Raw genomic sequence first — 15,887 nt, forward strand, 5'->3', positions numbered from 1 at the left:
TCGCCGGCGCCGTCCTTCGACGCCGCGGAGGCATAGCGTGGAGCCCGCGTGGCGAGATCTGTGACGGAGACAATGGCGGGCGTGGGGCGTGAGGACGCCGTGGTTGGGGAGCGTGTCTCTAGCTACCCCTCTTCACCACAGAAAGCTGAAGAGGGGTAGTTCGTCTTCCCAGGTTTGCATATAGTGACTCAACAAATTATTGAACACTTGCGTGCTACGAAAAGAAAAGGGCACACAAAGATAGATACGTAGTACATATCTTCGCACGACAAAAAAACATAATTCCATATAACCGCATGCCTGCCTGATCGAGCATGTCGTTCATTAGTTAGTCGGCCTATGTAGGCGGCAGGGGCTGGAGCACGAGGTGGAGCACGAGGCCTTGGCCGCCTGGCCTCTCCTCGACGGCGTAGGAATACGCTCACAAGTTATAACCATCGGATTTTACATGAAGATTTGCCATCTCAAAAAAGCAAATAAAAAATCTCAAAAAAAATCAACAAGAACAACCACGCAAAATTCTTGACGTTCATTCTGGTTTAATTATGTCTCACCCACCAGTGAAGTCACCACATCAGATGTGCCATTCCAGCCTGTCTTGACTGTGCAACCCGGATTGGACGAGGAGACCGAGTTGCTTCTTGACTGCCTTGCGCGAGTTGAGAGTGTTTTAGGGAGGGCGGAGACCGCCCTTGCCAAACTTGAGGTTGTACCAGTTGTGTCTCCGCTGCCTGAGCTTCAGACTGGATCTTCAGTTGGGGAAGAAGCAAGCCTCTATGGACATTTCTCCCCTCGTGCTACTTCATGTCTGTCGTCGAGGCCTGTGTTGTTGTCTATCTCTGGGAGTGTAGTCATCGACGAGGTTGTGACTCCAGTGCTGCAGATTATGCCCGAGCTGCGGGAGCGTTGTGACGAGCCCACTTCACCTCTTTCAATGGTGCTTCCGAAGGAGATGGTGCATGGATGTCTGTGGGTGACGAGGTTGATGAGGTAGGTGCTTTGGCACCTAATTTTGAGGCGCAACTACAGGATTCACCTCTGCCATGTGGGCAACTGGAGGAGCAAGAGTCCATCGTGTCAGTGGTACCCGTGGCTGATGATGTTCTTATGGCGGTGTCTGTGAGGGACAAGGTCGCGTCTGTCGGTGCCGAGGTTGATGCGGTAGGTGCTTTGGCACCTCATTCTCAGGCGCCGAAGTCCATCCGCCTGCCCGTCTTTGACCGTGAAGATATGCTAGCATGTATTGACGATGCGGTATTCAACAAGAAGCTTGGCGGCTTGCTTGCCTCCTTGGAGGCAGCTAGCCCTGGGTCTGGCAAGACGATTGCTTGCCTTCTAGTGGAGGAATCTTCTACGCGCAAAATCAAGAAGGTGAAGAAGGCTCTTAGGAGCATAGGCAAGAATTGTAACGCCCTTGATAAGGTGTCCGTGGCTGCTTAATGGATGATTCTCAGTCTCTTCGACCACCATCTCGGATTGGCTCGTCTCCGTGGATTTGGTGTTGTTCGTTGTCTTCAACCTTGGTTTTGTTGGGTGTTTCTTTACGACGTAGAAGTGTGAAGGATTGTGGTTGTTGCACGTTATGTATGTTTGCCGGGTTGACCGTGGGGTTAAGGGGTTTCTTTCTTAGCGAGTAGTCCGCATGTGGTCTATATGTATTGGTTTTCGCCCGGTTTTCCATTAATTAACTGGGCAATTCTTTTCTTCTTAATTAATCGATGAGGCAAATCTTTTGCCTCCGTTTCGAAAAAAAAAAATCAATAGAGAATTAGCAAATCCGCTAAAACACCTAGGCTGGGCTACATGTAAGGGTCGCTTTGTGATCCACCAAGCAATGATCACACGACCATGTTTTTTTGATCTTACACAACTGCCTAGTACACGAACCAGTCAAGCTAAGAGAACTCCGATGGTCAGAAGCAGCTCGGCGGTGTGACCTCTCCGGACGCGGACCCGCCGGCGTTTTGGCACTTGGCCTGCGCTGGCCGCTGGTGCCGGTACCTCAGCCTGATGTTCCTGAGCTTGATCCCGCTGCAGGGGTTGGTGCCGCTGCAGTTGAACTTCACCGCCACGGGCGTCGCCGACGAGCCCCTGATGTCCGTGTACGACAGGTCGCTGATCTGCACCCTCGAGCTCTACAGGCACACACAACAACACAGCTCATGATATAGTCGATCGATCACGTGTAGTTGCATGCATGTAGGGAAGGAGACGTACATTGCCCGGGCAGTCGCCCTTGCAGGGGCAGTAGTTCTGGTCGACGAGGATGGGGTTGGCCACGCGGTTCATGGTGACCCGCGAGAAGACGTTCTTGATGAAGCCGGAGTTGGGCATCGCCCACGTCTTGATCCGCAGGCCGTTGGTCGTGCCCTTCAGCACCGCCCTGTCCACGGTCACGTTTCTCACCCCCTCCTCACCGTCCTGCCATCCCAGGCTCCCGATGCTGCCACCGTCCATCCAACGCAAACACAAAACCAATGCTATCTATCAAACGCTGCGCAAATCACAAGCAAACAAAATATAATGTATGATGAACTGGCAACTGAAGGTGGCACCTGATGCCGTGGCCTGGACCGCACTTGATGTCCCTGATGAGCATGTCTGAGGTGCCGGGCCCCAAGGAGATGCAGTCGTCGCCGGTGCCGATGGTGGTGTTGAGGATGCTCACGTGCCGGGAGTGGCTGACCTGGATGCCGTCGGTGTTGGGGCTGTTAGACGGCGCGATGATCCGGACGCCTTGGACCGTCACGCCGCTGCAGTCGAAGATGGACATGTGGAATTCCTTGCTGTCGAGCAGCGTCAGCTGCTTCACGCTCACGCCCTTGGATTGGCTAATGTCAAGTGTCTGCAAACATAAGTATGTATGTCGTAGACTAGGTATATTGTACATATACGTGTTGTAACACAATACCTGTACCTGTACGTTCTCTCCTATATATACATAACAGTCGTACCCGCTTAGGGTATCGAGTATTGTTCAAACCCTAGTTTGTCTAATATGGTATCAGACGACGCGTTCGATCCGTGCCGTGCTTCCGCTTCCTCTGCGGCCGCCGCGTCGGCCTCCGCCGCCGTGCCGCCTCCGTCAACCCTGGCGACGGAATCGCCGTTCATGGCGTCCGCCCCGCTCGCCTGGGCCCGTCCGATCGAATCAGGATCACGCCCGCCCGTGCCCCCATCGCCCGCAATCCAGCCGTCTCTCGCCCATGGCGAATCGCTGGAACAGAACTCCCACGATCGCTATGATCGCACACAGCATGTGCATGTTCCGAACTCTCACGATCGCTACGATCGCATGCAGCAGCTGCCCCGCGATCCGGCTGTCGCTCGCCCGTATGGCGCCTCTGCGCAGCGCGACGCCACCTACGGCGCGATTCCATCGTATGCTGCGCCGCCGCCGTACGTCGGGATCCCATCGCATGCTGCGCCGCCGTTTTCAGGTCCCCATGGTGCCCCTGTTCAGGTGCCCTACGTCAGGCCGTATCCAGCACCCTACGTCGCGCTGCCGCCATCACCGTCCATCGCGCCGGCGCCGTATGCTTTGTCCTCCGCGGTGCCCTATGAGGTGCTGTATGGCGCGCCCTACGCTACCCCGGCGCCGTACGTCGCGTCGCCGCAGCCCTACGGCGTACCTCCTACGGTGCCCTACGGTCATCACCAACACTACCGTGCGCCTCCGTCGGTCGATGCGCTGATTTCGTACAGTGCTCCTCCGGCATACGACTCGCAGCTTCCCGCACCGGTGGCTGAACCAGGACCGTTCCACTTTGCTCATCTGGTGACGGTGAAGCTCTCTGCTGATAACTACCTCCTGTGGCGTGCTCAGGTGTTGCCGCTGATGCGTAGTCACTATCTTGAGGGGTATGTCGACGGTAAGCTGCCGTGTCCCCCGGCCATGGTTCCGGTTCCCTCAGCTGCTGGTGGCTCCGCCATGGTGTCCAACCCTGCTCATCGTCGGTGGATTGCTCAGGATCAAGCTATTCTGGGTGCCATTCAGTCCTCACTCACTCCCTCCATGGCCGGCATGGTGGTCTTTGCCGCTACGTCGAGGGATGCATGGGCCACGCTCGACTCCAGCTTCTCCTCGCAGTCGCTGGCACGTTCCTCTTCCATTCGTAACCAGCTGGGTGAGGTCAAGAAAAATGATCTCTCCGTCACGGCCTTCTTCAACAAGGTCAAAAATTTGGCCGATACACTGTCATCTATTGGGAAGCCTCTCCGTGATGAGGAGTTTACTTCGTTCATTCTCAATGGGCTTGATGAGGACTATGATTCTCTTGTTGAAAACATCAATGGACGTGACACGCCGATGCCGCCTCGCGACCTCTACGCACGCCTCCTCAACACCGAACAGCGGCTAGCTGCTCGCCACTCCGTCGGCGTCTACACGGAGGGTCCTTCTGCGAACACTGCACTTCGCGGGGGCGCCCGTGGTGTCAAGCAGAAGGCGCTGCCGTCCGCGGGCAACCAGCCCCGTTCGCCCGCTCCACCTCCTCCGACGGCTGACCGCAAGAGGCTACACTGCGAGGCATGTGGTGGTGGGGTTGAATGTCAACTCTGCGGCATTGAGGGGCACTTGGCGTCTCGTTGCCATCGTCGCTTCAAACGCGACTTCCTTGGTATTGGGAACAATGGGAAAGGCAATGAGAAACAAGCTGCTCTCGCTACACAGGAACCTGGATTTACTCCTTCTTATTCTGTGGATCCTTCCTAGTACATGGACACCGGTGCCACAGATCATCTGACAAATTAGCTCGATAAGCTGGCTACTCGCCAGCCCTACACTGGTCATGACCAGGTCCGCACTGCCAATGGATCAGGTATGCCCATCTCACATGTTGGTCAGGCATCTCTTCTTTCACGTACCACTAAAACCTTGCGTCTCCTTGATGTTCTTCGTGTTCCTTCAGTCACACGTAGTTTGCTCTCGGTTCCTAAATTAACTCGTGACAACAATGTGTTTGTTGAGTTTCACCCTTTCCATTTTTTGTTAAGGACCGGGACACGAGGGACGTTCTTCTTAGTGGTCGAGCTCGCCATGGCCTATATGCTCTTGATGTGCCACCAGTTTCTGAAGTTTTCAGTGGTGTTCGGGTGTCGTCGTCGCAGTGGCATTCTCGCCTCGGCCATCCGGCCACTCCTATTGTGCGCCATTTGCTTCATCGCCATAGTCTTCCTGTTGAGTCAAGCAATAAGGAGTTTCTAGTGTGTGATGCCTTTCAACAGGGCAAGAGTCATCAGTTACCTTTCTCTGTATCGAGTCGTGTTGTCAAGGCTCCTCTTGAACTTGTGTTTTCGGATGTGTGGGGCTATGCCCAAACTTCTGTTAGTGGTCACAACTATTATGTCAGTTTCATTGATGCCTTTAGTCGCTTTACTTGGATTTATCTTATTAAGCGCAAATCTGATGTGTTTCATGTTTTTATGCAATTTCAAGCTCATGTTGAGAGGTTGCTTAAGTGCAAAATTATCCATGTTCAGTGTGATTGGGGGGGGGGGGGGCGAATATCGCAATCTTAATACCTTCTTCCAGAAGCTTGGCATCTCTCATCATGTGTCTTGTCCTCATACACATCAGCAGAACGGTGCAGCTGAGCGCAAGCACCGTCACATAGTTGAAACTGGCTTAACACTGCTCGCACATGCCTCTGTCCCATTTCGGTTCTGGAGTGATGCTTTTGTTACTGCTTGTTTTTTGATAAACAGGCTTCCCACACGACTTCTTCACATGAAATCTCCCCTAGAGGTATTATTTCATGAAACTCCAGATTACTCTCTTCTCAAAGTGTTTGGTTGTGCGTGTTGGCCACACCTTCGACCATACAATAAGCATAAACTCGAGTATCGATCTAAGAAATGTGTGTTTCTCGGATACAGTCCTCTTCACAAAGGTTATAAGTGTCTCCACATTCCGACGAATCGTGTTTACATTTCACGTGATGTTGTCTTTGATGAGACTGTTTTCCCTTTTTCCACTCTCTCACCATCCACTGATACTTCCTCTACCGAGTTGCACTCCTTTCCAGTTTTGCCTGATCAATTTGTACATGCTGCATATTCTCCTCTGTTATTGCCTAACCATGGTGCAGGAACTGGATTGGGCGCTCGCCTTGAGCTTCTTCACGATGACATGGTTGCTACGGCACCAACTGCAGTCGTGACGTCGGATGGGTCACTTGACGGGGCGCTTGACGACGATCGCACGTGCATGCCCCATGCACGTGGATCGGGTGGGGCGGCTACCGCGCCTAACCCGGTCTTGCCTAGCCCGGCTGCCATGCCCGGGCCGGCAGCTTCCCCGGCCTCTGCCACGCATGGGCAGTCCTCGCCGGCTCCAGGCCCAGCATCGCCTGGCCCGCCTTCGCCAGTCACTCGGGGCATACAGAGCCCGTGGACTCTCCCTCGGCAGAGCCTGTGGACTCGCCTGCTGGTGTGTCTTCCGTGCCGTTCCCAGACGTTGGCTCTCCTGTCGTGGTGGCTTCTCCGACACCTCCACCGCATGTCATACTACGCCCTCATACGCGCAGCAAGAGTGGCATTGTCAAGCCTCTCAAGCGCACGGATGGTACGGTCGCATGGCTTGCGGCCTGTGTTGCTCGTGCTGAGGCCGATCCTATGGCTGAACCGCGACATTTTCAGGCAGCGCTTGGCATTCCACACTGGCGCGCTGCTATGGAACAGGAGATTCATGCTCTTCGAAAGAATAATACCTGGCAATTGGTTCCACCTCCATCTGGTGTCAATGTTATTGATTCTAAATGGGTGTTCAAGGTGAAGAAACATGCTGACGGGTCCATTGAGAGGTACAAGGCACGACTGGTGGCCAAAGGATTTAAACAAAGGTATGGCCTTGATTATGAAGATACGTTTAGTCCTGTTATTAAACCTACAACTATTCGTGTTCTTCTTTCGCTGGCTGTTACTCGAGGCTGGTCACTTTGTCAGCTTGATGTCCAGAATGCTTTTCTTCATGGAGTTCTAGAAGAAGAGGTCTATATGCGTCAGCCACCAGGCTTTGTTGACTCTGCTCAGCCACATTATCTGTGTCGCCTCGACAAGGCTCTCTATGGTCTGAAGCAAGCTCCTCATGCGTGGCATGCACGTCTTGGCACTGCTCTTCGTGCACACGGGTTTGTACCATCTACAGCAGACACGTCTCTATTCATTCTCCAGCGACCTGAGGTGACCATGTACATTCTGGTCTATGTTGATGACATCATACTTGTCAGTTCATCCGTCACTGCTGCAGATCGACTTGTGGTTTCTCTAGGGGCTGTTTTTGCTGTCAAGGATCTTGGGAGACTGCACTATTTTTTGGGCCTAGAGGTTCTTCATTCTGACAGTGGTTTGACTCTCACTCAGCAGAAGTACTCTCAGGATCTGTTACGCCGTGCGGGTATGATGCAGTGTAAAACTGCTACCACTCCTATGTCCTCCATAGACAAATTGTCAGCTTTTGATGGGGACTTGCTCTCCTCTGAGGATGCCACTGAGTACCGCAACATCGTTGGTGGACTGCAATACTTGCTCGTTACTCGACCAGATATATCATTTGCAGTTAAACGTGTGTGTCAGTACCTCCATGCACCGCGTAATCCTCATTGGACGGCTGTTAAGCGCATTCTGCGCTATGTTCGACACACTGCTTCATATGGTCTACATCTGCAGCCTGCGACTTCTGGTTTGATCTCAGCCTTCTCTGATGCGGATTGGGCTGGTAGTCCCGATGATAGGCGATCCACAGGGGGACATGCTGTGTTCCTTGGTCCTAACTTGATCACCTGGCAAGCTCGCAAGCAAGCTACCATGTCTCGGAGTAGTACTGAAGCTGAGTACAAAGCAGTTGCTAATGCCACGGCTGAGATCATATGGGTTCAATCATTGCTTCGAGACTTGAAGGTCTCTCAAGCCCAACCGCCTGTTCTTTGGTGTGATAACATCGGTGCTACATACCCTTCATCCAATCCAGTATTTCATGCCCGAACAAAACACATCGAAGTTGATTATCATTTTGTGAGAGAACGCGTTGCACAGAAACTACTTCAGATCAAGTTTGTTTCTTCTAAGGATCAGCTTGCTGACATTTTCACTAAACCCTTGCCCTTACCTTCTTTTGAAGGATGTCGACACAATCTTAACCTCCTGAGTGTTTCAGGACATAGTTAAGATTGAGGGAGGGTGTTAGACTAGGTATATTGTATATATACGTGTTGTAACACAATACCTGTACCTGTATGTTCTCTCCTATATATACATAACAGCCGTACCCGCTTAGGGTATCGAGTATTGTTCAAACCCTAGTTTGTCTAATAGTATGGCCGACGTCCGTCATAAGGAAACTGTGTTAGAATTAGAGATATATTCCTGTAATCTCAAACTAATTCTATCTCTTCCTCTCCCGTAGCTTCTCCTATCTCCTTTGTAACAAACCGAATCCCCTAGAGATCGGTAAACTCCTTGTAAGCCACGACAGGGGCCTTTCCTGCCTCAGATCAATATATACGCATGCGGCTCCCTCATGAGGGAGTAGGAACGCTTCCCATCTAACATGGTATACAGAGCCATCCTCTTCCTATCGATCTAGCCAGCTACCTCCTTCCTCGATTGCCCTCTCCATCCTTCCTCACTCACCCTCGCCATGTCGTCGTCATCAACCGTCTCCCTCAACCTTGGCGCTCTCCCATCAGAGAAGCTCACCAAGACCAATTTCATCCTATGGAAGGCACAGGTCATGCCGGGCCTGCGAGGAGCGCAGGTCACCGGCCTGCTGGACGGATCATACGTAGCGCCACCGAAGACGGTGTAGCAGCAGCAGACGGACAAAACCGTCACCACCGATCCCAATCCTCTGTACGCTCAGTGGATATCGAAGGATCAGCAAGTCCTTAGTCACCTCCTGAACTCCCTGTCAATGGAGATTCTCTCCCAAGTAGCGAGCAAGGAGACGACCTTCGACCTCTGGACTGCCATCACCACCTTATTTGCCTCGCAGTCCCAATCGCGCATCACCAATCTGCGGATCGCCATCACCAACACCAAAAAAGGCTCTATGTCTAGTAGTGCCTTCATCTCCAGGATGAAGAACCTGGGAGATGAGCTTGTAGCAGCGGGACGCCCCGTCTCGGACCCTGAGATGGTAGATTACGTCCTCGCAGGGCTTGACAGGGACTATGACCCTGTTGTGGCAGCCATTGGCGCAGTTAAAAATCAGATTTCAGTAGATGATCTGTTCGCCCAGATTGCAGCGTTTGATCAGCGCGTGGAGATGCTCGGTGATGGTCCAGATGCAGGATTCAAAACCTCAGCAAACTTAGCCTACAGGGGGCGTGGGCGCGGCTACAATAGAGGCCGCAGGTGCAGCAATAGCAGGGGGCGCGGCCGAGGCAGGCGCCCCTCCCCAACTCCATCTGGTGGAAATAGCGGCGGCAGTGGTGGCCGCGGTCGTCCATAACAACAGCGTCAGCAGGTTCGAGATTATCCAGAATGTAAGATTTGCTACAAGCATCATCCAGGAGGTGCTCGTGATTGTTGGCATCGATATGATGATGAAGATGAACATGAGGAGAAGGAGGCCAACATGGTCACCGACTCCTATGGTGTCGACACCAACTGATATGCAGACACGGGCGCCACAAATCACATCACAGAGGAGCTCGAGAAGCTGACGATCAGAGACAAGTATCGTGGAGACGACCAAGTGCATACTGCTAGCGGTTCTGGTATGAAAATCACTCACGTTGGTAGTTCAATTGTCAAAACCCCCATAAAAAATTTGCATCTAAAAAGAGTTCTATATGTCCCTTCAACATCAAAAAATCTCCTTTCAGTTCATAGATTTACTCTTGATAATCGTGTCCTTATTGAATTTTATCCTTATTTCTTTTTGGTAAAGGACTTGGACACGAGGAGAGTGCTTCTTAGGGGCAAGTGTGTGGGAGGTCTCTACCCACTCATATCTTCGTCATCATCATCATCGAATAAACAAGCTTTTGTTGCTGTCAAGCCTTCTTCAGCAAAGTGGCACAGTAGATTAGGTCATCCTTCATCAGCTATTGTCAAGCTTGTTCTTAGCAAGAATAAACTTCCCCACTCTCATGAGTCTAGTGTTGAGTCTATTTGTGATCCATGTCAACAAGCTAAAAGTCATCAGTTGCCATATCCTATTTCATTTAGTGTTTCTACTGCACCTTTGCAACTTGTTTTTTCTGATGTCTGAGGGCCAGCTCCCACCTCTGTTGGTAGACACTCATATTATGTTAGCTTCATCGATGACTATAGCAAATTTACATGGATCTATCTTCTTAAGAAACGATCCGAAGTGTTTCAAGTTTTCAAGAACTTTCAAAACCTTGTTGAGCGAAAACTAAACACTAAGATTATTGCTATGCAAACCGGCTGGGGAGGTGAATACAATAAACTCAATCTCTTTTTTCTAGAGCTTGGCATATCACACCATGTATCATGCCCTCATGCACATCAACAGAACGGCTCGGCCGAAAGGAAACATCATCATGTTGTTGAAGTAGGGTTAGCTCTACTAGCAAATGCATCCATGCCACTAAAGTTCTGGGATGAGGCATTCTTGACTGCCACATACCTCATTAATTTACTCCCTAGTAAAGTCATCAAATTTGAAACTCCCATCACACGTCTTTTTGGTACAACTCCCGACTACAAAACACTTCGTGTATTCGGTTGTGCTTTGTTGGCCTCACCTTCGTCCATACAATACACATGAGCTTGCATTCCGTTATAAAAAGTGTGTGTTTCTTGGATATAGTCCAATCCACAAAGGAGTCAAATGTCTTGATGTTTCCATTGGTAGAGTTTATATCTCTCGAGATGTTGTGTTTGATGAATCTGTTTATCCTTTTGCATCCCTTCATCCCAATGCCAGAGCACTTCTCAAGAAAGAATTACTTCTTCTTCCACCACATCTCCAAAACATTGATCATGGGGGCGACAATTGTACTAACCCAACTGATGATCCTACTAGTGGAACCATGTCTCCTTGTGTGCAGGATCATGCAGCAGAAAATCGGTGCAGAAAATGATCAAAATTTTGAAGAAAACGAGCTTATATTGCATGTGCCAGAAGAAGACGGAGCAGGCGTGAAGCACGAAGCAGATCCGCCGTCACCTGGAACTCCTGTGCGCCAGGTCACCTCGGATCAAGCACGCAGATTCGCGCTGGATCGCGCGCCAGGCAGGAGCATGCAGCGCCAGTTGGAGGGCGACACGTCACCGCATCGCGACGAAACTCCGCGCTGCGCACCGCGTCCCATGCGCGGGCCCAACGCATCGATAGCGACAGGCGGATCCGGGTCAGGATCGGGATCCCTGACCCACGCATGCGTGCAAGCCAGCAGTGCAAGATCTTCTGCGGCTGCTGCTTCTGGTGGGTCGGTCACACCACAGGCCACACGACTCGGATCGGGATTCGCTGTGGAAAGAGAATCTGAGGCATCCCCAGGATCCTCTGCGGCTAGTCCTGCTGCATCAACTCCTGTGCCAGCTCTAGCTACAGCTCCATGTGTCATGACTCGGCTCCAGAAAGGTATACGAAATCCAAAAGTTGAACTGACGACACTATTCCATATGGTATGATGTGTATCACAGGAGAACCGGCAAGGTTAGAAGATGCCTTAGGGGATCCAAGATGGAAAAATGCAATGGATGAGGAGTACTCAGCTCTCATGAGGAACAAGACTTGGCGTCTTGTACCTGAAAAACGAGGTAAAAATATCATTTACTGTAAGTGGGTTTACAGAATCAAGAAAAAGGCAGATGGCACCATTGACAGGTATAAAGCACACTTAGTTGCAAAAGGTTTTAAACAACGTTATGGTTTGGACTATGAAGACACTTTTAGTCTGTTGTTAAAGCTGCAACCATTAGGCTTGTGCTAGCAATTGCTCTGTCCAGCGAATGGAGTCTGAGACAGCTAGATGTTCAGAACGCGTTTTTGCATGGTGTTCTGGAAGAGGAGGTTTACATGAGACAACCACCTGGGTATGAAAGTAAGAAAACACCTCATTATGTGTGTAATCTTGACAAGGCACTTTATGGTTTGAAGCAGTCACCAAGGGCATGGTATTCAAGGTTGAGCTCTCAGTTGAAGTACCTTAGTTTTGTTGCATCCAAGGCTGATACATCACTGTTCATCTACAACAAAGCAAGTATAACTATATTTGTGTTAATATATGTTGATGATATCATAGTTGCAAGCTCCTCTCAAAATGCCACTAATGCTCTTTTGAGTGATCTGAGTTCACAGTTTGCCTTGAAGGACCTTGGTGATCTACACTTCTTCCTAGGTATTGAAGTTAAGAAGATTCAAGATGGCATAGTACTGAATTAGGAAAAATATGCCACTGAACTCCTAGCTCGTATGGGGATGAAGGACTGCAAGCCTTCACCTACACCATTGTCTTCTTCAGAAAAACTTTCAGCTTTTGAAGGAGAGCCACTTAAGGAAGAAGAGAGCACAAGATACAGGAGTGCAGTAGGAGCTTTGCAATACCTGACAATGACAAGACCAGATATATCCTTTGCTATTAACAAGGTTTGTCAGTATCTTCATGCACCTACCACTGTATAGTGGACAACTATTAAGAGAATTGTACGATATGTAAAGCATACTGTGAGTTTAGGTCTTCAGTTCAGACGCTCTAACTCATCTCTTGTTAGTGCTCTCTGATGCTGACTGGACAGGATGCAGGGATGACAGAAAGTCAACTGGAGGTTTTGCAGTTTTCTTTGGCTCAAATCTCATTTCTTGGAGTGCCAGAAAACAAGCCACAATGTCCAGGTCAAGTACTGAAGCTGAATACAAGTCACTAGCAAATGCTACTCTGAAATCATTTGGGTTGAATCATTGCTCAATGAGTTGGGAGTTAAGCAGCATCGTGTGTCATGTTTGTGGTGTGTCAACTTGGGAGCCACATAACTTTCTGCAAACCCAGTGTTCCATGGCAGAACCAAGCATATAGAAACTGACATTCATTTTGTAAGAGAAAGGGTTGCAGAAAAGAAGTTAGACATACGGTTCATTCCTCTCCAGAGATCAAGTTGCAGATGGATTCACTAAAGCTTTGCCAGTCAAGCCCTTCGAGGAATTCAAGAAGAATCTTAATGTAGGATAGTTGAGATTAAGAGAGGGTGTTAGAATTAGAGATATATTCCTGTAATCTCAAACTGATTCTGTCTCTTCCTCTCCCGTAGCTTCTCCTATCTCCTTTGTAACAAACCGAATCCCCAAGAGATCGGTAAACTCCTTGTAAGCCACGGCAAGGGCCTTTCCTGCCTCAGATCAATATATACACACGCGGCTCCCTCACGAGGGAGTAGGAACGCTTCCCATCTAACAAACCGAACCGAATTACGATGCAAAAAGAAACCAAAAAGTTCATGTCATCACTCACCCTGGGCCCCTGCCCGGCGGTACACCTACCGGCCTTCTTGCATGCCCAGTACTCCTGCCCTTGCCCGTCCAGCGTCCCACCACGGATTGCCAGGCCGTCGGCATGGTGGAACATGATCCACGCCCTGTTGTCCACTGTCGACGGCGCGAAGACGGTGCTGTTGTTGTCAATGGCCACGTCCACGCCGGCGCTCCGGCAGGGCCCCTTGAAGTAGGCCTGGCTGATCAGGAACCTGCCTGCCGGCACCCATAGCACCGGCCGGGAGCCGCAGCGCCCCGTGTCATTGCATGCCGCACCCCACGCGGCTAGGAACGCCCCCGCCGAGTCCAATACCTGCCCACCACGTTGTACTCTACCGCCGCCGTCAATGCCACTAATGCCGTCTCTGTGAAGCTATGCTATGATGATAGCCTAGGTACTCATCAAGTATATAAAGAAAGCCTGGAGCTAGATCCCTCAGTCAAGTACTAGTAATCCTCCTTGATGTATATAGAATCGTTTACGGACCGTGCAACAACCTTCCTCCAATCGTGATTTGCGGATTTCACTAATTTCTATTACCCCACGAGTAGTATTCTATTTGTACGTTGTCTTGGGCGTGTCTAACGCGCGCGCTCGATTTCCGACCAGAGCGCAAACAACAACTTCAGTCTTTTTTGAGACAAAAAAAACGACAACTTGAGCGATCGGGTTTGGTCCTATTCCCGGTCCGGATCGATCCCGGCCGGGAACGCTCTACCTATTCATGAGTTTGGCCCAGCGCTGGCCCAATACCTGCCCTAGTCTATTTTTCTTTCCACGTTTTTTCTCTTGGGCCTGTATATTCCTATTGCGCCCATTCCTTATCTGGGAAAGAAATTTTCAGGGACAGTAATGGGCGGGAAATTCCACTTTTCATTGAAATAAACCCCCTAAAAAAAGAGACTGAAATAAACTAGCACTTTCAACGAAAATTAATTGCTAGTTTTGCACAGAAAAATTAACCTATCCTTCTATTCCCTTCGATTAAATTTGTCCATGTTTTTATTCAGACAAAAAAAGCATGCTCAATTGAATTGATCTACAGCTTTTTGGTTGAATCGGGAATGTTCATTGAATTGATCTTCTATGAAAAATTTCAAATTAACGACAAATTTTCGAAAGCATGAACATATTTTGTAAATTCTGAACAACTATTGAATTTATGATTTCTAGAAATCATGAACATATTTTGAAATTCATGAAAACTTTTGGAAAACTCAAACATTTGTTGTGTCAATTTGGTGTCACGTGCTCGCGACGATGTCCACCTCGACTCGCGTAACCTTAAGACAGGATGGCAGTGGTGTCACGTGCTCGTCTTGGTGTTCGACGTCGCAACCGCGGCGACGTCCACCTCGACTCGCGTAAGCCTAAGACAGGGTGACAGTAGTGTCACGTGCTTGCTCGTCGTCCGTCTTCGCACCACGAGGACGCCCGCCTCGACTCACATACACTAGTAGAAAAGGGGGCATCAGTCCCGGTTCGTAAGGGCCTTTAGTCCCGGTTCTTCAACCGGGCCTAAAGGGTCGTTACTAATGCCTCCCCCCTTTAGTCCCGGTTCAAACTGGAACCGGGACTAAAGGTCGCGGCCACGTGGAGCTCCACCTTTAGTCCCGGTTAACCGGGACTAAAGGAAATTTTATGATTTTTCTTTGAAAAAAAAATTTGAATTTTTTTTGAATTTTTTTATTTTCAAATTTCTGAATTATTTTAACCTCTAATCTCTAATCACCACCCTCATCACTGCTCAATTTATCCTCTAATCTCTAATCACCCCTCATCATTCATAATCATCTAACTTCCCGAACGGTCACCGATCCTCCCACTCCCCCAGCCTGAGCACGCTTAACTTCTGGGTTCTATTCTCCCTCTATTCCAAGTCTGCACTTGTTGTTTTGCTGACAATAGTAAGATGTCAATCCTATTAACCCTCAGGAATTTTGCGTGAGCATGAAGTGACACATTTCACTGTTTGAGTTTGAAACTATTGTTTTAAAAAACAATAATTATTTAGTAACACTAATATTTTTTGAATAATTAGTTTGACCATTGTTTGACCACAGTTTGACCAGATTTGACCAAAATTCAAAATAACTGAAATAATTATTTAGTAACACTAACATTCTAGAATAATTAGTTTGACCATTGTTTGACCACAGTTTGAAATTTTTTTGATTTTTTCCACTCTACATCTTAAAAGCTCCGTAAAATTTTTTCTGTTAGGTTTTTGAGGATTCTAAAAATGTTTAACGTGGTTCCCCGGTTAAATTTGGATGTAACTTTTCGAGTAGATGATTTTTCATATAAAAAACTTTTTCATCCGAGTCAGTATGCAAAAGTTATGCCCATTTTACTAAATTCTAGAGAGATTTTGCAAATAAAGTCAAAATTCATATTTGTAAATTTTCCCAACAACTAGACCACATATCACATGGGAAACTG

The 15,887-nt window shown here is 49.2% G+C and overlaps 1 protein-coding gene across 1 annotated transcript in view; it reads right to left on the minus strand.

The window, feature by feature from the left end:
- Positions 1 to 421: 421 nt before the first annotated feature.
- Positions 422 to 15,887, minus strand: part of LOC119280233 (polygalacturonase-like) — a 21,425-nt gene continuing 5,959 nt past the window's right edge. Inside the window, exons 2-6 of the mRNA XM_037561152.1 lie at positions 13,425 to 13,817; positions 2,556 to 2,845; positions 2,218 to 2,443; positions 1,938 to 2,135; positions 422 to 463 (exon numbers count right to left, since the gene is read on the minus strand). Of these exons, the coding sequence (XP_037417049.1) occupies positions 422 to 463; positions 1,938 to 2,135; positions 2,218 to 2,443; positions 2,556 to 2,845; positions 13,425 to 13,817 (1,149 nt within the window). The remainder of the gene's footprint in view (positions 464 to 1,937; positions 2,136 to 2,217; positions 2,444 to 2,555; positions 2,846 to 13,424; positions 13,818 to 15,887) is intronic.

Source organism: Triticum dicoccoides, chromosome 3B (genome assembly GCF_002162155.2).
Source record: "Triticum dicoccoides isolate Atlit2015 ecotype Zavitan chromosome 3B, WEW_v2.0, whole genome shotgun sequence".
In the NCBI taxonomy this organism is placed as follows: domain Eukaryota; kingdom Viridiplantae; phylum Streptophyta; class Magnoliopsida; order Poales; family Poaceae; genus Triticum; species Triticum dicoccoides.